The 26102-nt window shown below is 31.9% G+C and overlaps 1 protein-coding gene across 2 annotated transcripts; it reads left to right on the top strand.

Moving 5' to 3' along the window:
• Positions 1-1061: 1061 nt before the first annotated feature.
• LOC118199548 (uncharacterized) lies at positions 1062-26102 on the top strand. 2 transcript variants are annotated; one of them, XM_035371438.2, is made up of 6 exons: positions 1071-1232; positions 5091-5158; positions 11122-11223; positions 16751-16792; positions 17012-17047; positions 25686-26085. In XM_035371438.2, exons 1-6 carry the CDS (start codon positions 1124-1126, stop codon positions 25773-25775), a joined length of 447 nt encoding a protein of 148 aa, XP_035227329.1. In that variant the 5' UTR covers positions 1071-1123; the 3' UTR covers positions 25776-26085. The 2 variants fall into 2 exon arrangements, with proteins under 2 accessions (XP_035227330.1, XP_035227329.1); XM_035371439.2 differs by lacking the exon at positions 11122-11223 and having other exon boundaries at positions 1062-1232; positions 25686-26102.

Raw genomic sequence — 26102 nt, 5'->3', positions numbered from 1 at the left:
AGTTAGACAAGTGAACCACATCTAGAACTGCAGCTTAATTAATTAAATAACTTGTGTGCTTGTATTAATTGTAAACAATTAAAATTGACATTTTTACAATTTTCTTTATCGAAACAATCTATTATTTTCATTGTAGCGCAAAAAAAAATTAATTTTTTTTCTCATAAAATTTTGTTTTTATAATTAAAAAGAAGTATTTTCTAGCTAGAGTTCAAATTCTTCGAAATTTCTGTAGATTATGTGCGAGTATTTTAATTTTCGTACTCTAATGTAACAATTAACTACTTTAGCAAAATCGCTTTAAATGTTTACTATTTGTATTCCTTAGCATAATTAACAGTGCAGAAATAATTTGGTAGGTTAAAAAACTTGGATTAACAAAAAATGTTATATTTTAACATATAAAGAAATACCATGATCAGGAGCGTAAACTTTTCATTTTCAGCAGTAGAAATTTGCAAAGTTAGAAGCTCCCACAACGATATTACAACAAATTCAAATATTTATTAATCTATATGAATTGCAAAATTTAAAATAATATTTTCTTCTACGAGGACTTCTTTTTTATTTATTATTATTATTATTATTCTGACATCAATTTATTATTATTATGTAAAATATTTTGGCTTGCTGTTTAAAATGATGTGTCACTATAACATTTCCCTAAAAGAAGTATATTTTATAGATTTAAACTAGATTTTTAAAACATAAAGTTTGACAAATACTTACAGTCGTATCTCATAGGTTCCTACTTTTGACCAGGAAAACGTAATTTTTAAATTCAAAGACATACAAGTATAATTTTTTCAACGATGAAAAGTTTTCCATTGTTGGAATATTTTTTTATCGTGATGTAATTTGTGATGTAAAATAACAAATGGATGTATAGCAACAATATGTGTATACAATAACAATTGCTCTATCAAAATATTACTTGTAGAATAATTGTCAATGAATGTAGTTTACGTCATGCAATGTCATAATATTAAATTATACACCTTATCCGGGAAAGTAGCATAAAAGATAGTAAGCAGCTGTGTTATCTGATTTGGAAACAATATATATGAAACTTTCAGTACCGGCTTCTCAGCTTGCAGTTTTCATCTGTCATTAATTTTTAACCATGCACCTTTCTTCAGTAATCGCACTTGTCTTTATGGCAGCAATCCATTTGGCATTTGCTGGGAATATTGACGAGGATGAGATACAACTTATACAAGTATTTATGTGCTGTAAGTACTCTTAATTTTCTGATTTTAATCTTTAATGGTTATGTATGTTATATGCCCAAGTCAATACACTTTATTTCCAATGTAATTTCATTGATCGAGAAGTAAAGATCGAGAAGTAATGTCCTAAAGATTAGAATTGAAAATATGCTAGGAAGAATTATTTACTATGTGTTAATTACCAGTTGGTTCAAAAGAAACTTATAAAAAGTAGAATTCATTCGAAATTTTATATGTTTGAAAAGATGCAGGCATAATTACATAGACAGTATAGCAGTCTGAAATGCTTTGCATTGAAATTTATGTTCTTCATTATCTCTCAAGTTCCAAGTAGTTTAACATTTAACATTATAAATGTTTGATACTTGAGTTAATTATCCTGATTTTATGTGTTCCCTATCAATCTTTAAATTGTTCTTTAGTACAAAGTTTCTTAAACATTTTGGTGTTGGGAACCCCATAATATTTACAAAAATTCTGTGGAACCCACATAAGCATTACGCAAATCCGACACACGCGTGAGTGAAACTGTCAAGTTCTTCACTTGTAATGTAATATACTATTGCAGACTATTGCAGAAAATGACCGTTTCTATTATAAAAAAATCTGATGTGTACACCACATGACTTCCTTGTATGGAATATTAAATTATACACATTTTTCTTGCATTTCATTTAAACTTATTGGATTGAATTAAATCTACTTCGTCGAGAGCGCATAAACCACAATAGAATAAATGCATTCTTTAAAATTCACTCTATTTGTTTACCATAGCGACACTCTGGCGCTAGGTTCACTTAACAGTATTATATTTCGTTCATATTATAACTCAGAATGCACAAAATTTATATCATTTGAAAAATTATCTAATCGTTGCCACATGTTCTATTCAAATACTATAATAAAGCTAGAACGATGTATAAAAGAAATTAAGCAAACAAAACAAAAAAGAAACAAACAGTTTTTCACCGGCGATTCAGTATTTCTCATTCAATTAATTCAGTTCTCACTTCCCTACAAGGCAAGAATACATAAAAACTCAAAATATCTATGTTAAAAATTACGAAGTAAATCTTAAACACTTATTTCCTCGAATAAATTCCAGAATGGATTAAGCATGATTTAATTCGCAATAATAAATGAAGGCGTTATCTTTGTTGTTGCGAAGCTAAGTTGCTCTAGATTGGCAACATATCCACTATTCTGCTGTTTCAAATGTAAACAAGCAATGGCCGCCATAAAAAAGATGTTAGGCTTAGCGGCACCTAAACAATATTAAAATTGTTGATAATTCTAAAAATATTGCATACAGATTTACTAAAGGCATAAAAACCTTAACCGGAAGATAAAAACAACATAATTCCATCATTTTAAAGCAAAAAATGTACAATTTATAAACATGTAAGAGCAAAGAAACTGAGATCACTGAGCCGGGAAACAGAGTGGATATATATATAAATATATTTATATACGTTTGGTGCCGCATTGGTACCGACTGCAACCAAAATACGAGGTGCACATCTACATGTTATAGCAGTCCTATATACAAAATTTCAACGTTCTGAGGCTATTCGTTTTTGAGTTATGCGAGATACGTACGTACATATGTTCGTACAGACTCCACAAAAAATTCTCTTCAGAATTCATTTTAAAGCAGTTTTATAATTTTTGGCAGAAAAGAGTCTTTTATTCTGTCCTTACGTACAGATATCGCGCAATAACATCGTTAAATTGCATTCGATAGCGGTCAAAATGGATATTTTCGTTGAAATATGCTGCCTGAAACTTTTCGCGATTACAATACTTCCTTTTTACTTCGTACAAGGAAGTAAAAATGCTTCGAACGTTTTCGTTTTTTCTGTTTCAAAATACATTATGTAAAATATTTGGTAATTGTGAAATTATTATGATAAGAAATATCAAAATTGCTAAAATTTTTGGCGACCCCCTTCTGTAGGTCCCGCGACCCACAGTTTAAGAAACTCTGCTTTAATGTAAAGTAATTTTTCTGTCAAAGATACTTATGTTATTTGTGCTTGTAGAGTTAGTTGGCTACGTAACTAAAGGCCCCGATGTTATATTGCACGATTGAAGCACCTACTTATTCAGGATAAGGATTTCTTTATTTAATAATGTTTTAGAATTTAGAATGTTATGTCTCCCAAAATATTATTACTCTCCTTTATAAAATAACTTTAAAAGGAATATTTCAATTTTTGATTCATCATACAGAATCTGTGTAAAAGGTAATTAAAGTGGCAAAAATATAAATCTGATCAAAATTAATAGTTCTTATCCGTGATAAAAATTTCTTCAAAGCAATTCTGTAAGGGTCGATTTTAAAAATACTTATGCTGTTAAAACTCTGCAAATACAGAGTCTGAATATTCATTCTTTCGTTTGTATATTTTATGATAATTCTACTACAATGACCTAATAGTGGGCTGACAGCTGTAAGTACTTTTCACATGAAAAAGTAGTGTACGTACTATATCACTTAAACGCATCTTTCTCTCAGTTCTTCAAAAATTTGAACTTATGCTTCTAAATTTAAAAAATGTGCATGCCAAATGATCCGCTCCTTTCTTTTATCTGAAGGGGAATATATGTAAGAGGGTAATTTTTAGCTTACAGAAATATTATATTGGAAATTAAAAAAAAAATTTCCATCTTTTAAAAGCTACACACAAACTAAATTTGTGAGATTTATAAACTATTTTGCTTATTATCCTTATCATTATAAGGGCACAGCCCCTATCCTTCTAGCCGGCCGTATGATCACAAAATGAGACTGGCCAGACCTTTTTTTTGCTTATATTATTACACAAGTACTAAAGTTGCTGCTAGGATATGTTTTCGAAGCATTATATTAAATTTTCACATTTAAAAGTGCAAATTTAATGTACGATTTAATTTACATTCCTGATTATACAATATTCAACAGATCTCGCAGTTTGCGTTCTGAGGACATAATGAAAGCAAAAGTCTTCAAAAACGTAAAACTCGGACTGTTAAAGGATTCTTTATCCATATCACACACGCATTTGTTTCACACGAACGACTGTTTCGGACAATTTTTCTGCCTAGTTTACTACTGAAAGAAAGACGCGCGATTTTTTTCTTCCCTTTCGAAAAAAATTGCAAGTTGTACGTTTTCAGCCAAACCGCTATCAGCTTGTTTGTAATGGAGAACCAGTTTCCCCTGTGTTAAACCCAAAGCGATCTGTGGTGATTGGCTATTGTGACAAAGCAGAAAATTTGTTCCAAACAGTTGTTCTTTCGAAACAAATGAATGTGTGATAGGTGGTGTGCTGTATATTACATCATTACTGTATTTATATATTTCTTTTTATTGCTACTGGGTAGTTTTTTCTGTCGGACGTTGTCAGTTAGAATTTTTATATATATATAGTGGGCAGTATATTCTAGAAGCACTGCATGTAAAAATATTTGTTAGGTACAATTAAGTGCTGATTGTTCTATATTTAGTTTTAAATAATTGCTCTGAAAATATGTATAAATTAAATTTGCATAATTTTTATCAAGGAAGACTGTAAAAGTGTTTTCAATGAAAAAAATTCAATGTTTTCGCTGGAAATTTATTTTGTAAGCTTTTGATACCTTTTGTTTCGAAATAATGCTTATAAAAGGAAACTAAATATCCTATCGTTAATATTCACGTTAAAACAATTCACTGTTATCCTTTCACGTTAGTTTCCACTGTTAGCATTTCGAAACCAAAGAATGTGTAATAAAAAATACATAATCAGGAAAAATATTTACATTACATGCAGTCTTCAGAGCTGCATATTTTTAAATGTAGATTCTTTAGTTTCATAACACTTTTTTTTTTTTTTTCAGTAAACGAGACAGAGGAAATGAGCAACCAAATAGTAGACTGCATGAGAAAGGCAGAGGGCTTCGAACGTGTAAGTAGCAAAAGAATCAGTTTTGGGTATTTTTTTCAAAATATTTTCGTAACCCAATCTGCAAATTCAATATATATATATATATATATATACATTTAAAATTTCTCGATTTCGTAAAACAAATTGAATTCTATCTTCTTTAACGTGCTGGAAACTTGCAGATATGTGAAATGGACCAAAATATAATAGCAATCTTGTAAACACCTAGAAGAATACAAGCAAACGTGACTATCCAACAATTCGCATGATAGAATTAATTGAACAAAATAAAAATAATATGCAGTAATTATTAAACGACGGACAGGATTTACAGCCTTAAATTGGCCTACGCGAGTTCTTCTATAATTTTCCCCAAAGTATCAAGAGTTTTTTAACCGTTTCATTCTTTAGAGAAACTTGTAGCTTAAATTCATACAATATATTCCGTTTTTCCTATACAAAAATTCTAAACAAATTTCAAGAGAGCGACCATGATGCTAATATCCCCAAAACCGATTGCTTATTATTATTATTTACGTGTTCAGCCCTAAAGCACTACACTGAAGGGAGGGATGCCTTCGTGGAGTACTTTCTCAAAGAAACTGTCTCGTATTAACACGTTACACATGGGATAAACCACGGAAACACCCATGCAGCCAGCCCATTTGCGGGATTCGGACCTCGGACCAAACTACCAGTATTCAGGCACTTTACCGTTCAGCCGCTGGTAAAACTGCTTTCGTGTATTGCATTTTCTGCAAATCACCTTACGGAAAATTTGATTTTGATTGCTGCAATGGTATATAAAATCAGAAAATATTTCGAGACTTTTGAATCATTCCATGAAATGGGCAGGCTGTAACAAGTATCGACTGTCAAACGAGGAAACTGACTAGTTATTTTTATGGGGATTTGAGAGAGACAGGGGACAGGGATGTGCTTATGTCCTATGTGACTACTCTTTTGAGTTTATTCTATGTTTCAAGAAAATTTACTTCTTAAAGAACAGGCTAACCATTTATCTGAAGCATTAAAATTGTCTAAACGACGAATGCGAGAATTTCTTTAAATGCTTTAAGCTTATGCTAAATGCACTCAACGAAAAATGGTTTTGAAGAAGAGAATCTCAAATTGTTACATTATGAAACTTGCTCAGTTAAAGAAATAAACATCATAAATGTTTTTAAAGAACTAGAAGGTGTCCAAAAATCCAAGAGATATAGGAAACCTTCAGATGCTGAAACTATTCCACTGTAAAGATTCAAAAGTATGAAGCTGATATGGTTTTGCCAATGATGAGCGTAATCGAGTACAATCTTGCTGGATGGGGGGTGGGGAATCCAAAGAATAATTAACAGTGTTGGTTGAAAATCATTTCCGGCTATCGCTGGCGAGCATGACAGAAAAGCGCTGTGCCATAACCAGTTGCAAACTGAAGAGAAGAAAGAAAGACGAAAATTAAGAAGTGGGTGAGACGTGAACCGAAGCCGTTTTGCTAAAGAGTGTAAAAATGATGCAGATATTTCAAAACAGAACAGAGCAGTTTAATGTTCGGGGCTGACTCAACGCAAAGCTACAAATGTTCAGGTAATTGATAAATGAAAATGAAACAGAAAACTACGCAATAAACATCTGAGGGGATTAAGAGCATTAAAAATTTTCCCGTCAGTTAGTCAAGCAATAAAAGTGCTTAAGCGACTTTATAAGGTTACACATTATTTCACTGAAGTTAAAGACCTGTTTGGTCGAAAGCTACAAAATTAAATAATAATAATAATAATTACTGCTTCTTGAAGGCTGAACAATAGTACTTTAAATATTCATAAAGCAAAAGCAAAGTAGAATGCAATAACCCTACTTCAATACAAATGTGACTTCTAAAGGTAAACGTTAGCAAAATGCCAGAACTCACCAAAGACAATACAATTATCCAATCGACAGATGTAGTATGAGAATTGCAACAGTACTGTATGAAGTTGCCAAAACTATCCCTCTAACTTACATCATCGCTCACTGTTTAAATTGGCTTAATTTGCATTTCTAATGGAGTTGACTTGACGTAAAAGTACAGGAAAGTTTCTAACATAAAAAATAGGCTACGTAAAATAAACCTTACAACCTCAGAATATGCTTGCAGTTTTATTGTCAAAATGAGGAAGAACTTGAAAAGAATCTTCTGTATATGTATGTTAAACAATACTGTGTTTCACATTTGAATAATACTATGGTTTACAAAAATTAAGCAACAAACTGAAAAATCGCTATATAAATCACCTAAACATAGTTCGAAATTCTTGAAATTTGGATATGTTGCAATAAGCAAGCTCTATCGAATAACTTTACGCAAAAGAGTGGCGCTGCTATCGCTTTACGTCAATACCACATAGCTTAAAACCAACTATTTAGGAACGAATCGCCCTTCAATGAACCAGGGTATATTAAACAGTTTCAAGTAGCCTAAGTGTAGAAACGAGGCTGCATTTGTCAGCAAAATTGTGTTATAGAGCCATAGGGTGATAAGAAGCAGATCATAGATAGTCTGACTTTGCAAAATGGCTAAATGTCAATCGTTCCATGTGAAAAGAGTTCTGGAACCAATTCCAGCTATTGGTTCAGCCTCTCGAAGACTTACCGAAGGTAAACCAAGAGTTACAGCTTCTGCGGATGACCGATATTTTCGATTTAGTGCACGTCGCAACAGGCCTGAAACTCCATCTCAGCTTAGATCCACGTTTATTTTGTTATAGGAAGGGAGGTATCCTTACCTCTTGCCACAGGAGGAAGTGTTTAAATTGAGCAGTAGTCATGTAAACTACACTGAAAAATCAGTGGAGGTCTATTCTGTTCACTAATGAGTCCCTCTTTGCTTTATACAGTGATAGTTGAGGTGTTTAAGTATGGAGAGAAGTTAATACTCTGTATTTTCCGTAGAACGTACGGGAAAGAGAGGAGTTACTGCATATTGCGCAGCTCTTGACGTCACTACAAGGGATACTTTCGTCCTTGCTAACTTTAAGGATACCTTCTTAAATATCCATTTGACACGCTTATAATTAAAATGAACTTAAATTTTTATATTTAATTCTTATCGTTTATAAATCTGGAAAATACCTGGCTTTCATTAGAATGTGAAGAACCGAGTTTTTTATTTTTAGAATGTTTTTTATACGAATAACTAGAATTTTTAATTCCATTAAAAGTTATTACTGATTTTACCAAATTTAATCGTTGAGAAACTCTTGTTAACAAAAGAAACTTCACATTTAATGAATCGGAATTTAATTTGTACGCAATAATTAAACAGAAAGACGGTTTAAGACATGAAGCCAGGATATAGATCCTAAAAAATTAAGATAAATCCTAACTCACTTAAATTAGGAAGCTATTTTACCTGGAATCATGCAGCAACATAAAATCATCAGTTGAAAACAAATATAATTAATCAGAGATGTTTATTGGTCAAGGCTTGTAGTAATTATACTTACCACGATTTATGCATTGACTAATAAACATCTTTGATAAGTATAAGTAATACATCTTATTTTTGACATATGTTGCCGAATAATAATAATAATAAATACTCATGATTGAAAAAATAACACTAAGCTTGCAACAATTTAAATAAGTTTTCATAATTATGAGACATTAGTTGCACAGAGATAATTATAATAATTTTGCATTCTAAATGGCAAATATCAAACCTCTGGTAGAGGTCTGATATAGATCTAAATAGCAAACCTCTGATCTCTACAGGGAAATTTTATAACAGGATTTAGCAGTATTATGTGGAATGCAAATGTAACAAATCCTAATCTGGCATATTGAACACAACAAATGAAAAAGACAATTATCATTGCATTATTACTGTCGAATAAAGCCACTAACATATAATGTCCTTAAGTTAGGAAATATACGTAACAGTTTTTCTAGATTTCTTGGCGACACACTCCGCGTAAATACAAAATATCCGCGGCCTATGTTGAAGAAAGGGCGGTTTTTACTGAAATTTTACGCGGATTTTATTTTTAAAATTCACGCGGAGTTGAAACTTATTTAAGGACATCAACGCGAGCGAAGCCGCGGCTAGTGACACTATAAAAATTTCATTTCATAGCTCTTAAGTGATAAAATTTTTAGATGCGAAACTGCGAGCATGTTAAGGTAATTTTCCAAGTTAATTTTTGTTCTGTTGTAGTTCTTTGCAAAACATAGTAATCTGTCAGTATAGAAATAAAAAAGTAAATAATCGTTTTACGAAATCTGAATTCTTTCAGGAAAACTCGCCAGCTGCACCATGAAGTTCACAATGATACTTTTCTTAAGTATGCTCTCACTGAAGAAATTTACTAACAACATGAATTAAAAAAAAAAAAAAACTTGAAAAGATGTTATGGATAGAATTAAAGAAAGAAGTAAAAGAGAGTTAAAAAAATGTTCGGATTTTCATGAAGTATTAACAAGCACCAAATCACGAACTGGAGTTCATTGTAAAACGTCAGAAAGGAAAAGGAAAACACGATGAATTGCATTCATTCTGACAATTCTGCAGAAAAATTGCGAATGGGTAATCTAAAACAGATCTGCATTGAACTCCTCTTTCTTAAGCTATTGATAGCTTTGAGTGCATTTCAATTTTAACTTGTTAAATTGCGTGTGATTTATTTTTTATTTATGCATTTAATTTCAAGTGCATTATTGGAAACTCGTGTCATTTTTAATACGCGAAATGCTACGGTTTTAATTTCCCGAAAATTTGAACTTGATGTTTGCTAATTAAAATGAGCTTGTTAAAGAGATGGCTGTACTTGGACTGTTGGACATGATGCATCCAAAAATTAATTTTTCCATGAAATATGTTTTACGTACAGAATGTTTTTGATTTCATTTTAAGATCTTACTTCTCATCTCAATTGCCTAACAATTATCGTTAAGCTTATTTTAAGGAATAAGTGTTAACTCATAATAAACGCATAAGCTCAAACTTTTCTCTAAATTTTATAAGAATTTTGTATCTTCTTTTTTATTTATTATGATTTCTGTTCTTCCTTAATTCGTAAAAAACCAGTGAAAAAAGTATAAAGTTTCATTGAAAACTTTAAATATTTCTAAGAAATTTTTGAGTCTCAAGTATACTATCATTAATTCAATGGTTTCCGCTACAAGATCACAAGCTGGAATGTAAGCTAAATATTAGGTACTATAATAAATTTTAAAAACAGCATATCTTTAGAACTTTCGATAGACAGTCTCACGCGCTAGAGATAAAATGTTTCATTCCTTACAAAGTTACCACTGCTCTCTTTCAAATCGTTGAGTTTTTAAATCAAAAATTCGTTTAAAAAGTTTTACAAAATATGAAATAAATAATAAAACAAATTCAAATTTCAAAATTAGAGCTTCCAGCCTCCCCCCCCCATATTTATGTGGAGCACTACGTTATTCACAATTGGATGGCTCTAGGTACCGTTGTTTTTTTGGTAGTGCGAAAAACATGGTATACATTGATGCAAATTCTTCATTATTCAATTTCCAGGGCGATAATATTTGGTGACAACAATTTAAAAAGTGATTCGATGTTTATAGTGAAACGCCTCAGAATGCCGTTTTGAGACTGAAAGCCCTTCTGAGTTAACGCCCCTTTGGGCTAATCATGAAATAAATGTAATTTGTTCTCCGGTAACGTTTCCTGATCTTTACTATTTTTGTTTGCTCCAGTTTGATAATCTCTCCAACTTATAAAAACTTCTTTTTTACAGTTGAAAAAGTAAAAATTATGCTTGTAATAGTACTATTAACAAGATTAAAGAGACTTCAAGAAATTTCCATTAATTTTTTTCGTTCTATTTATTTTTAGTGTGAAGCGTATTGAATTTAAAAAACTACAATGCAAAATAGTATCTCTTTGATTTTATTTTTTTATTATTTTTCTTTAGCTTTATTTTTTTCTTTGCGAAAATTTCTTTTATTGAACTTTTATTTCTCAGTATGACCAAATTCAGATGGAGTGTTTTAAGGGTCTCGCGAGTCCTCAGTCTGAAGCGATGAGAGATTATATCTGCGAAAATTATTTCGAAGATGTGTACAAGGTAAGTTAAGTATAATAATTTAGAAATATAGTTTCAAAAACATTGCTCTATTTATGAAATACAGCACACATTTTTATATCTCCTCTCGGTAATTTTTAGCGGTCTGGGGTTACGAAAACCAGACACCTTGGATGATTGTGTGAACAGTTTTGTATTTCAATTCAGTATGCTGCTTCGAGATATGTTCCCGAAAATGTCTCACATTCTGTAATTTCCTAGGATTTTGAAAATATAATTGAAATGAGTTTTATAGTTCCACTCTATACGATCATAAACATACGACCATAAAGATGTTTGTGTGTAATCAGAAATATATTCAGTAAGCAAACAATCCGGCTTTTTGAATGCACTCGAGGCCTGCAAAAAGACATTTGTGAGAGAATTTCTGTACTTTTTTATTCCAACTGCACTTCATACTCGAAAAATGCACTGTGAAATTAAAATATCTGAGGGATTTAAAGTTTATCAACTTCTGAAAAGGATGTAAAATGTGAAGACGTAGAGTAAAGCTCAATTTTTTATTTAATTTTTATTTTCTTTTCGAAGCAGAGGAAGTATTCTAATCACGAAAAATTTCGGGTATCATATTTCAACAAAAATGGCCATGTTTACCTTTCTCGAACCCATTTGAATTATGTTTTTGCGTGATATCTCTATGTACGGACAAAATACTAAAAACCTCTATTTTCCAAAACGGGTTGTAAAATGGATTTAAAATGGTTTCAGAAGAGATCTTTTTCGTGACATCAGTACGTACATGCATATGTATGTATCTAGCACAACTCAAAAACGAATAGCCATACATCGTTAAAATTTTTTATATAGGACTACTATAAATATAGTTGAGCATCTCCCTTTTTCGTTACAATCGGCCGTATTACACATATATAAATATATACGTCATACATACTTGGTTTAAGGCTTCAAAAGTCTTTTCTCTTGACAATTTCTGTTTGAAGCGTTAAATAAAAGAGATTCTTACTTTTAGTTTTGGTTATGTTATGTACAAATTTCCTGCATTTTATATGATTGTACTGCTTGAAGTAAACTTTATTTGATTCCAATTTTGTAATTTTCTTTAATTTGCGTACTACCAGTTTATAATGTAATCCGGAGAAATTAGATTGACGTTCAAAATTTTAATACGGAATTTTATTCTTTTTCTTTCCAATTTTTCTCATTTCTTGATTTATTAAATACATACATACACACACACATATATATACTAGAAAGCCCAGCGGTCATGCATAATGACGGCTGTTACAGATATTATAAATTGTAATTAAAATGATTTGTGTAAAGGTGTCTGCTAATTTAAACGGACTTAACCAAGGCAGGCGGCGAGGACTCCCCTTTGCTTACTTTCCCCCTTCTACTTGCTTAATTGCTTAAAGTAGAGCTCAATGAAGGAAACCACTGGCGGTACATTTCTTAAGAGCCACCGCTAGTTCAATCAATAAAGGTGATTTAAATAACAAAATGTTAATTCACGTGTCAAAGATCTCTTTGTACACAACATTTCTTGTGTAGATCTTTCCATCATTTTTAAGCTCGCCTTGCAGAGGACCATCAATTATTTTTAATTTTACGTCCGTTCTTTCACGAACTCTTGAACAGGAACTCAGGAACTCTTGCGTTCAGTTGTAAACCATTTCAAAAATAGATGATTGCTGATGCAAACAAATGTTCACATTTCCCCTGACACGCTCAATTTGCGTTCAGCTGAAAATTCAGTTTAAAATACAATGTCGGAATAAAATCGGGCAAAATTTTAAACTCTTTACGGGAAAGGATATTTAGCATAGGAGTTTGGGTAAACCTATCTGATGAGGTGTACTATGAAGTTGGTTTCGTCTTCTTTAAATTCTCAACGTTTGCAAGTTCCTAGGTGATTCATATGTAAATATAGTTAAATGCATAATAAGCAACAATTGTATGAATTAAAAATATTTAAATGTTCTTAAATACCATGATCATTTAATTAAAACAATGATAACTGCATGTATGGTATCAGTGTATATGGACTATTTGAATACCGTGGCAACTTCACCCCACTGGCTAGTACAGTTACGCAAGCAACCAATAAACTATCGGCGACAAACAGACACTTACGCCGTATATAATGAAGATATATTTATATATATGTATGTACGTATATATATTTTGCTAATACTATATTAGTAAAATGTTAATTTTTTGCTTTAAAAGTGCTTGAATTATGTTGTTCTTATGCACCGGTTAAGGGTTTTTATGTCTTTAGTTAAGATGCATGCAGAGCTTAAATTGCGCCGGAGCCCACCGGAGCCCGTACTTCTCAGCTTCTGAGACATATTCTAATTCTAGCTGGAGCCCTAAATAAAAGGGCTCTGGCACTTTGTTTTATGTAACTAAACAATTATTTCAGTAGAAATTTGATCAAGAAAATTTTACTTTTAGCAATAAAATTATGTAAAACATCGCTTATTAAATTTAAATTTATCTCCTTACATCTTATTTAATCTTAATTATTTAATCCCTTTAATATTTAATTATTTTAATAAATAATAACAAATTAAGTATGCACTAATTAAATAATAATTATAAATCAAATAATAATTAATAAATATTGATTTTTAATATCGATTAAATAATTATTAATTATTTTGATACTCATTAACTATTTAATTTTTAAATTATTAATGGTTTTATTAATTTTTTTATTTACTCTGGTTTCTGTTTCCTGACGATCTTCCATAGGGCTCCGGCACTTCTACTTTTGTAAATTAAGCCCTGGATCCATGCAATAGTTGTAGAATTATCAACAATTTAAAAGTTTAAAGTGAGGCTAAGCCTAATGAGGCCGCCATTTCTTTACATTTTAAACTCATAGCACAATAGTGAATTTAGTCAGTTTGTACCCCAACTTCAATGTTATTTTGTCAAAAGTAAACTGTCAAAACATTTTGTGGGTCCAAAAGTAAACTGTCAGTTTTTTTTTTGCACCGAAAGATATGCCTTCCTACTTGCTGGCCAAATATCTTTTTTTTTTTTTTTTTTTTTGAGTAGAAACTCTAATTTTAACTGTAAAACTGTTGTTTTTTAATGTTTTGAACTATATCTCGTGTTTTAAGTTTTTCTGTATTTTACAATTTTCAATGAATATGCTTTCAGTTTTTACGTGTTTTTGCCTTTTCGCGAAGTGAGAACTTATTTGATTGAGTGACAAATATATCACTAATAAAATTAGAGGTAGTATGTTTAATGAAGAGCAGTAAAATATGTGTATAATTTAATCGGCCGTACAAGGAAGTCATGTGGTATCCACATGAGATATTTAATGTAATAATAGTTTTTTGATAGTGTGTGATTCATTGAAATAATTTGTTTAGAAAGATATGAAATTCATGAAATAATAAACAATTACTCAAGTAAAAAACTGATGCCAAGCAAAATGAAATCTTTTTTTTTAAGCAGAATAAGTATGTTTCTTTTAAATCTATAGCATTAATAATTGAAATCAGGTTATCATGATTTTCAGATACGCAGCATATAATCCGGGAATAATACATTAAAAATTCCCATGGCCACCACCTTTGAAAGTCGACAATATTCCTGAGAACATTAATAAACACTGATATTAAACAGCACCAATTGTCAGATTTTGTTATGGCAACTATCTTCACAAAGGATATAAATCAGTTGTAACCACTGAATTTGTTTGTATGATTTTTTTTACCCTAATATAGTAGAGACTTAAAAAAAAAAAAAAAAAAAAAAAAAAAAAAAAAAACCCTATAAATATTAAATAAAAATAAGATTACAGTTCGAAAAATAGGTGATTTTTTTATGGGGGAAGAAGTCTAATGAAACGTTGTGGCCATATTTCAATCTATCTAGGCGCTGTGACTATCTATGCGCGTATATCATTAACCATTCGAAATGAGGATTTCATCGTCTGATTCGAGCCGTCGAGTTACTGATGCCAAAAGCAAAAGAATTTGAGGGGTAAACAACCAGTTTTAGTATATTAGTATGGGAAAGTATTACTGAAATATCCAATAATACGTTTTCTAAAAGTATTAATGAAGTTCTTGAAGTGAACTATCAGCGTTTTAAAATAATAATAGTAAAAACATCGTAATGCAGGTATAATTAAAGCTGTAGGAAAAAAAAAAAAAAAAAAAAATTTATTTTCAGATTGGGTTTGTAACAAACCTTTCAAAATGGGTTATCTTTCTTACAAATTATATTTAAGAAGACAGCTTTAGAACTTACTTATATCATCAAACAAAAGTGGGTTGATCCAAAACTTTCCAGAGAAATTACATCATCAGTAATATTTATAGCAAATAGTTTAAAAGAAGTGCTATGCAGCTTTTCTTTCAAATAAAGCAACTCAGTTAAAATAAATGAAATAAAAATTCTGAAAGGTTTCACTTTTTAACAGTCCGCCAAATGGATTTGATAACTTTCATGCTGGTGCGTGGGAAATAAAAATACATTTTTGGCAGCGGCAATTCTTTGTTTTCATAAAGCCGAGTTTCTTAAATAAAATATAAAAATTTTCCGAAAGGCATTGTATACAAAAATGTTTTATTTAGAACATTGTTGCCACTGTTCGCTTACAAATCCTTGAGTCTGTTAATCAAAAAATAAATAAAGTTTTGCAAAATCTGAAATAAATGATAAAACAAATTTGAAATTCAAAATTAGAGCTTTTAGGTGAACATGTCCGGGTTGAGGACTACGTTCTTCAAAATATGATGGCTCTAATCACCGTCGTTTTTTTACATTGCGAGGAACATACATACATACATGCAGATTCTTCATTATTTAATATCTTTAATACAGGGCGATGGTATACGGTGGCAACAATTTGTTCGAGACTAATAGTCCTTTTGGGCTTTAAAAAAAGTCTGAAAGTTTTCAGATTTTATATTACGCCCAAACGGGCGTTTTTGTTTTTCATTTACGGACTCATATACTTTTCGAGAGCATTTGGACTAACGGCTCTTTGGGCTGAAAATATTTAAAAACAACATATCTGTAGAATTTCCGATAGACAGTCTTGCGCGCTGGAAATAAAAATGCTTTATTTTCCTACAGTATTGCCACTGCTCGTTTTGAAATCGTTGAGTATTTTAATCAAAAATTCGTTAAAGGTTTACAAGATATGAAACAGACAATAAAGCAAATTCCAAATTCCGAATTCCGGCCTATTTGCCCCTATCCGGGTAGAAGGCCACGTTTTGATGGATCTAGGTACCGTTGGTTTTTCACAATGCTAGAAACATACATACGGGCATGCCGGTTCTTCATTATTTAATTTCTTTAAATACAAGGCAACAATTTGAAAAGTCATTCAGACTTATGTAGTGGTTCAACGCAAAATCTCGTTTTGAGACTAATAGACTAAATCTTGGCTAACGCCATTTGGGCTAAAAACTAAAGCAGCATGATCTCTGAAGATGTAGCTGAAATGCATACTTGTAAACTTTATGCATAGCTATTATGTTTCTTTAATTTAATTTTTTTAATTTATTATTAGGGTATGGTCTGTATGGAAGATGAACTAGAAAACGCTCCTGACGTAAGTTCCTCACCTGTTCATATGTTTATATTCATATCAGTTTTATAATAAAAATAAGCAAGTTAGAAAAAAATATTATATGATTCACATTGGAATTTGCTTTCGGTTTGCTCGTATTTTATTTGTTATGTGTGTTTATCAGTACATCTTTCATTCAGGAAATTCCTCAAATTTTTCTGTTTGCATTAAAATTGCATTCCCTCTTCTCTTTACTTTTAGAAAGATGAGCTTGTGGAGCATATGAAGCCATCAAAGGTAAAGGACTTTTTTAAAAGAATATCGATTTTAAATTAAAGTAACAATTTTTCCCTTATGTAATATCATATTTTCGAAATTAGTTTTAAAATCATTCATTTTTGTTAGAAAGATGTCATACATAAAAATTTTAATAATAAAGTTTTGGAAAAATTCTTCAATAAAAATTTTAAAACGATTAAGAAATCATCAAAGATTTAGATTCAGCGTTATCTGATGAGTTCAGTGTACTGGTAGGATAATTCTACTTTTTGCAAAAATGGAGTTCAGTGTGTAGGACGTCTTCTCTCTAAAGAGGTCTTAGTCTGTACTATATTTTGCGTGGGAAAAGCAGTACCATAACAAAGTAATGAGAAAGTAAGCAAACCTTTACCCCAATATCTGTTGGTTAATATTAGTAAATAAAATTTAGAAACAAATGAAAAACTGAAAGAATTTTCGTCAAGCGAATTCAAGAGTGCCTTTACGCTTTTAGCAGTTATGCCCATGCTGCTATTAAATAATTCCCACAAACGAAATGCTAAGAATATCATTACATTTTGACAATTCTAAACAATTTACTTCACTCTTGTGAATTCGAACTTTAAATTCAAAAAAGTCACAGTGAAGTGTTTCGTGCTTTTTGTATTCTGAAGTAGTCCGGCACAACACGTTCTGAAGGAGTCCGGTAGGTAGAAGAACAGCACAAATAAATCATGTGAACTGACTGGTTATAGGCTGATAACAGGGTATATGACATCCTGAAGAAACGTTTAGAACATTTCAATAAAACGGACATGTTTTATCCTTTTTTTGACCTGCTTATACTTGGCACATTGTTCTGCCCATCTCTTGCAAAGTTTAGAGCATCAAATGTATGATAAGGAAATGAAGAACATAACTTTTTGCTAATTGAATCTTCATTTGAAGGACTGCTAGTTTACCCTTAAATTAACATGCCGAGTACAGTAAGCTAGGAGATTCGCACACTTTGGTTGATACTGAATTTTCTGATTTTTTTTCTTCAAGGCAAATATTTTTTTAAAGATTTAATAGATCTAAATTATTATTACTATTTAAGTAATCAGTTTTCATTTTTCTCATATTCGTATTAAATTTTTAATGAAGGCTCTTTATTCTTAAAATTGTTCAAGATGAAGTTACTCCATTTATACTCACATATGTGATCAATCTAAAATGCAGACTACAATTTTATATGTAATAATGTAAATTTATATTTTTAAACAAAAAATTGTACTTTTCTTTAAATAACATCAGTTGATTATTTCATACATCGATTCTAAGAGTAAAATTACCCTGAAATGTTCTTTCTATTAAAAACTGAATGTAGGGCCCAAAATACGTTGATTGAGGTATGAAATATCACCTAGTTCCAAAATTTCTGTGCAATTTATGTAGTATTGTATTAGGCCATCCACCAATATCCGAACGGTTATACCTGCTCAATACTGGTAATCTGACTCGGATTCAAACCTCAGGGAATTTAATAGATTTTTTTCCTGTTTTTCTTCGTGTGTAACATTAATGACAGACAGTTTCCTCCACGATGGCATTCCTGCCTTTAAACAGAGAGCTTGCATGTGCTTTGCCATATTCCAATAACCTAACCTTACCTTTATATCATATTATTTTTTTACTTCGCCTCGCCTAAAATTGTATGCTTCATATCTCTGTTTCAGTCAGATTCTGTTGCTCTTTCGCTGGTTTTGAAAATCAAGGAATGAATTTTCAAAATTTTATGGATAAATTGTAGAGACATTGGGTATTTTTGGAAGCAGGCAAGATGAAAAATGAGCAATGCCTTCGGCGGGAATCGAACCACAGACCTCTGGAATACGCGCCAAGCGTGCAGACCACCACACCACGAAGGCACGGTAAAAAGATGGGAGGAATACCTTATAAAATAATCTAATAAAATTAAATGGAATGTTATTTTAAGAACATTACTGCGTACATTACATAATATTTGTTAAAAAAACAGATACCAGACTACCGTTTGTTTTCTTGCAAGTTTCATAGAGATCTTTTTCAAGTTATAAGCTGTATTCAGAAGGTCTGGCGTAAGGCCAAGGAAGGTCTGCTAGAGAACACTAGTTATTAAATTATAAATGAATTAAAATTATTGCAGTAAGTAGAAAGCGCAAAAATTAAAAATTATGCTTGGCTAATAATTTACGACCTTTTAGTGATGCGTATTTGTTTAAAAACGTATTTTTTAATATTTATTGAAAAAATATTGAAATTATTGAAACGAATGCTGAATGTTGTATAACTTAGGCATATGTTTATGTATATACTTATAATATGTAAATATTTTTTCGTGTGATTCTACTGTTATAAATCTATTGGATTATTCTCACAAGACCTTTTTCAGCCATTATTGTTGAAAATACCATTTTCCAACTAATTCTTGTTTTTCTTTTCCCCAATTTTCAAAATATTTTCTTTATTTTAAAAATTTAGCTCTTTATATGTGAAAGTTTCTTTTCATTTTTCTTCTTCTTTATCTTCTTTTGCTGCTTTACGTATCCAATGTTATTCGTGAATATGTTTTTCTTCTACTAACTTTTTCGAAACGTTGTCCATCAAGATATCCATCACCAAAGCCCAAAAGAGTATTTCGCCGTTCATAATCAGATAATCCAATCCCTCCAATCTTTCTTCAGTTTTCTCTTCATTTAACTTTTTCAGGCTTTTTGAATTTTGTCGGGTTTTGACGTCTAGTTATTTCAACGCTTTGATAAGTGATCCTGCAGCTCGACTTTTCCTTTTCACATATTTAACGTGGGACAAATACCGTATACAAGAAACTGCTGCTACATTTAGAATATTTATCGCTTACTCATCGTTTATTACAATCACTGCTTTACGCTTTATTAACTATATATTAATAAATTCATTATAGTTACTTATAGTTTTTAATTATAGTTTTGTTTTAGTTTTTTTTTATGGTTTTCGTGTCTATTTTTCTTGTTATTTATATTCAGCACTGTTGTGCTACGTTATAGGATTTCGCAAGGCTTGTGATCTTAATTTCATTTACCTTCTCCTATTTTTGTTATCGTTTAATCAGAAAGGTTTCAGGAATTATTTCTTGAAAAATTAATTATTGATATGCTCGTCGTACGCTTTAAAAAAATAAATCAAACAAAATAAGCTTTCGGACAGTGGCAATATTGACTTCATGTTAGCTTTTGGGGAAAATGTATAAATTTGAAAGATCTTAAAGACCCTCAAAGAAAATTCTGTGTTGTAATTTGATATTTATTCCAACAAATTAAAAAAAAAAAAGACTTACATGCAGAAATGGCCCGAAAAAAAGAATCCGACAAGAAGAAACGGGCGGAATGTTACTTAAAAAGTTACTTAAAATAATTTTATGTAAATAATTTCTTATAATTTATAGTTCTTCCAAGTTGTAACTAATAATATGAGGAGCGTGTTTGAATTTTAAAGTCTCTTTGGCATAAATATTAGCTTTGTTAATTTTATTTTTGAAAATTTATTTACTTTATTTGTATATGGTTCTAACCACTGAAATTTAATTCCTAATATCTTAAATACTTTTATATAATAACAATTTTTTTTCCTTGTATGTTATTGGTTCATTATACTAATTTTATTTTAAGGCAAAATCTAAATCGTTCCATATCATTTGCAGAAAATATTCTTTGAAATCCTCTCGCGTTAGTTCGCGAGAGTAAGCTGACTACTTATGTTCCATACGTGTATGCTACAACTTAATTTCTTTTTAAAGAAATACTGTAATCGTATCCCGCATCTTACCATTCTTATTTATAAACCTTATTTATTTTTACCAAATGGAAGATAGCTGTCTTTAATGTATCATATGAAATTTTATCTTTTTCCTCCGCTTAAAATATTGTTGTTAAATTTCAATGACTAATACTCGTTTGAAAATAAAGCATATTACCTTCATTACTTAAAACATTTCTTAACAGATTATTTTAAAACAAAAATAATTAAATAAAGAAAGTTATATCATTGTAAATATCAAAGTAAATATCATTGTTATTCTCTGCTATGCTAATTTGTAAAGAACAATGGGCATTTTATTTCGAAAGAGACGTAAAAAATGCAAAGTACCTTCTCTGGAATTCGAGCTCCTGATTTCCCGACCTTATCCCGATTTGCTTACAATTACACCAGAAAAGTATGGTAAAAGGAAGGAAAAATACTTTCTCCCCTCTTAAAGGACAACTAGGGAGTTGGAACCAAATCTCCAAATCCTGGTATAGGCGAATCCTTGCCTAGTTCAGGCGCCACTTGTAAATTCGTGTAGAATTCTGTTGAAGCTAGGAAACATGAAAAATAAATGATGTCATCGAAAGGATTCGAATTGGGGCTTCCCGACTGCTAGCCGGAAGTATTCCAATTACACCTATGACGTTTTTTAGGCATATATTGTTTGATATGGATTGTCCCACGAAATGGAATCATTATTTCATCAATAGACTGCTTGGTCTCACCTGGAACGGATAGCATGTTTTCGCGAAATCCAGACAAACACCGTCGTACTAAAAAAGTACATTTTTTCAAGTCTGTTTCTAGACATTACTTCTGCAATTGGTTGACACTTTATATTCCCTATTCTCAATATTCTCTAATATGAGGCGTACGGTCCATTCGTACTACTTGCTCTATTTCATTTGCCGTCACTTCACCATAAGAGAAGTTCTGTTTGTTGAACTCTATACAGATTTCTTTGTTAAACTACTAATTGTATCATACTTGTTGATATGACAATCTGAAAATATGCAACAGCAGATGGAAGAGGTTATGTAGGATAAGGAAATTCATCATCATTTGATGAAGGCATAAGATTAGGTTCTTTTTTTTCTCCAGAAAATTAAAAATTTTTATAGCTCTTACGTAGATAGACACTTTCTTCAATATTTGATGTATTTTGGTCATTTTATGATCTTATTCTTCATAATCTGAGCTTCCTTCATGGAAGATATAAGACACTCGTGTAGGCATATATTCATTATCAGAGTCGTCATTATATGCTGGTGTGCAAAAATTAAGGACGAGACGGTTTTTTCAATATAACTTTGCACAAAAGCTTTCCAAATCAACACATTTAATACCGTAATATCCCCAATACGTAAGGACATGAGTAATGTAAGCAACACTTACTAAAACAGAAATCAGAGGGATAAAAAGAAGCTTTATTGAAAAAGTAGCATGGAGCGCAATGCGACTGAAGGCCGAAACATCCCTGTGATGGGTGTCCAGCAAGAAACATCCGGTCTTTAATAGGGGATATGATCTCCCCTGACTGCTAGGCAGGTTTCACAGCGTCTGCCCATGCTGAGAATGAGGGTGTCAATGAGTTGTTGAGGCATTGCTGCCCATTCGTCTTGCAGCGCCAATCGAAGCTCCGGAATCGTTACTGGTGGTAAGGTACGAGCTGCCAAGCGTCTGCCTAGAAAATCCCATACATGCTCGATGGGATTGAGATCCGGAGATCGTGCCGGCCAATCCATACGTTCAATATCCTCATTCTCTAAGAGCTGTTCGGCAGATACAGTGCGATGACATGGTGCATTGTCGTCCATGAAAAGGAACTGCGGACTCATAGCGCCTCTAAAAAGACGCACATATGGAAGAAGAATCTCGTTACATTAACGGGTCCCGTTGACTGAACCTGCGTCGAAGATGTGAAGGTCTGTAGGACTAACAAGCATGATGCCTCCCCAAACGAGAACACCGCCACCTCCATACCTGTTCCTTTCAATGATGTTCGAGGGATGATTGCGGCTTCCCCGCTCTCTCCAGATGAGTATGCGATGAGAATCGCTACTCAGACTGAATCTGCTCTCATCTGCAAAGAGTACTCGTCCCCATTCACTGTCTCTCCAATTCCGGTGTTCCCGGCACCACAGAGAACGCTTTCTCCGATGGACAGGCGTTAGAGGTACACACCGTACAGGGCGTCGTGCAAACAGACCACCACCGTGCAGTCTTCTGGCCACGGTAAAACGCGATATCGGTCGTCCAGTCGCCTGTGTCGTGTGTCTAGCGATTTCTCCCGCTGTCTGCCGCCTGTTTCTTCTGGTCTGTAAGGCAATATACCGGTCATCTACGGGTGTGGTTCCTCGTGGACGACCACTACTAAACCCCCGGATAGGTGTTCCTGTAGTTTGAAATTGTCTCCAAAGTCGTGAAACGATGCTGTGAGCAATTGCGAACTCTGCAGCCACACTTGTCACACTGCGACCTTCCTCCAACTTCCCAATGATTTGATCTCGTGTAAAAGCATCCAGATGTCGTCTAACATATTGATTATTCGCCATTTCTCGCTGAGGCAGCAACTCGGTGTGATTTTAATTGCTATACGGCGTGCAATCTCTTTGCCAGAAATACTGATCTTACACCGACAACATGCTTTACACTACTCAGACACTCCCCCATTACGTCTACCTGCATATCTGCGCATGTGCTACCGTACATCACCTTACTTAATCTCCTGATTAGTCTTTCTGTCCGCTCTGCCTCTTCGTTCAGCTGATATGCTAATTTTTCGACTTCGTCCTTAATTTTTGCACACCAGTGTATATATCGGATAAATCACTTTCCAAATTATTCATATACATTTCTTCCTCTTACTCTGTGGAAAAAGGGACCTGAAGTGCATGGCTGAAAAAAAAAATTCAAAATTCCGAAAATTTTATTAAATTATTTTTTAAAAATTTCATTCAATAAATAAAGTAAAAATATATAAAAAAGAACTTGAGATTTAATAGAGGATTTAATTTATTTTTCAATTTAAATCTCAAAATGAATTTTCCTAGAAACTTTTTACAGGAAATTATATCTTAAAATATTTTTTAAATTGAAAAATATCAAAATTTAAACTAATAAAATTTAAATCCATAAATTGTATTTAAGGATATATTTATTATCTCTAAAATTACAAAGATTAAAGATCATGAACTAATTTCAATGTAAAAACATATTTTCTTCAGAGAACTAATAGGCTTAGATACACGAATGCCCATGGTAGCAGATTCGCTACCATGATTTTTAAAAAATATTTTAGCATTGAAAACAATAATTTCGTAAAAGTTATTTTATACTGTGTGATACACTCACTCTTTTATTTTATATAAATAGTAATTATTAATTGTTTTATTAATAAAATATTTGTAAAATAAACAAACAACTTACGTCTGAAAAGGTGCTTGCATTGTTTGCTGCATCCATGCTTCTTCTAATTTTTTTTTCTTTAAGCTGGTGCTGCTATCTATGCCTAAAATTCGCTAATAATATATGAGAAATGTTCAGTCTATCAATTTATGACTTAAAAATTACATTTCATGGCGTTCGTGGTATAAAAACGTGGCGCTTAATATATGGTAGCAAATATGCTACCATGGGCATTAGAGGGTTAAAATGAGCATATATTTAGAATTTCCGATACACAGTTCCTCGCGCTGGAGATAAAATTTTTTTTCCTCCCTAGAGTGTTGCCACTGCTCGCTTTTAAATCGTTGAGTTTGTTACTCAAAAATTCATTCTTCCACATGCCCATATTCGTAGGAGGATTACATCATTCAAAATTCGATGGCTCTAAGTACCGTTGCTTTATCACAATGCGAGAAATATACCTACATTTATGCAGATTTTTCATTATTAAATTTCTTCAAATATAATGCAGGTCTCTAACTTTTGGTGGCAACAATTTGAAAAGTAAAACGGGCATTTATAGTGATTCAAAGCAAAAACGCACAACGAAAACGATAGTCTTTCAGGGACAAAGCCTCTCTGAACTAAACAAAAGTTTCATTTGACCTAGATTTTCGGTAACTCTCTCTGTTATGAAGGCGATCAGACACTGGTCCTTCTTCTACAGAGAAAAAAAAAAAAAAAAATCTGCAGAGAAAAAAAAAATCTCTTAGAAACCATCCTCCCTATTCAACTAAGGCTGCTTGCTATCTTGCTTAATTTTAAATTTCACACTGGCATGTTCTCTTCCAGTGAGGAATGCTCTTTGAGTATTAAGATTAGGGGTTTTAATAACTTCACCAGAAACGTTATGGACAGTTCACAAATTAGACATTGATAAGACATTGGAAAGTATTAGGCATATGATGATCGATAAAAACTGATTAATTTTGAAAACATTTTCAGCGATAAGTTTATTACCTAAGAGGTTAGGTAAAAATTCACGTGAATGATTATTTTCTGAAATTTCCAGTGGCTCGATCGAAATTTTGCAACGAATTTTCTCTCTGTAACTATTTGTAAAGCAAGATCCTAATCTATAACCCCATAAGAAATAGCTTCAACATTAAGCTAAAAACACATTTTGAAGAAATCATTATAAAGTATTTTACTCTCTTTACAAATACGTTTTCGGCAGAGTGTAAGGAAACGTCTTGATAAAACGGTATCCAAAACTAATTTTAGAATTCGAAACAAAGACAGGAAAAACATTCACTAAGATCAATTAAAATTTTTGTTCACATGAGTTTTCACGATTATTCAGTAAATATTAGCTATTGATTAAACCAATTTCACCTGTGTAAATAAAAATTCGTCTTTTATGCATATTTCATGTGGTTATACGTTCATATGGAATACTGCTTTACATACATCCTTTTCGTTTTAGGAATGCCTTGAAGAACGCATGGTTGAATGGATGGCAGAGCTAGAAAGCAGCGAAGAAGATAGTGGCGAAAGTAGCGACGAAAGTGATTGAACAAAAGTATCAAAATATTGCCGTTTTTGACTTTAGATTCTACACACAGCATTGATTGATTATAAGGAAGATACAGCATCAATGAATAAAATTTGTTAATACTTTTGTTTGAAATTTTTGAAGTGCTAATCAAAGCTGTATAACTGACTGGTAATTATTTTCTTATAGATTAAGTGTTGGAATGTGTAAAAGGTGTTTTTTTTTTTTTTTTTTTTTTAAATATATTTTCCCGCTTGGCAACGAGAGAGCATTTTTGAACGGTAATGTTTTTTTCATAATAGTTTGTAATTTCAGTTGTATTGTCTCCGTGATATGTAAGTAATGCGA

The sequence above is a fragment of the Stegodyphus dumicola genome, chromosome 5 (assembly GCF_044657685.1).
Source record: "Stegodyphus dumicola isolate Sdum_Otavi_A_Nest chromosome 5, ASM4465768v1".
In the NCBI taxonomy this organism is placed as follows: Eukaryota; Metazoa; Arthropoda; class Arachnida; order Araneae; family Eresidae; genus Stegodyphus; species Stegodyphus dumicola.
The sequence above is the reverse complement of the archived record's forward strand: the minus strand, read 5'-3'. Positions and strand labels throughout refer to the sequence as shown.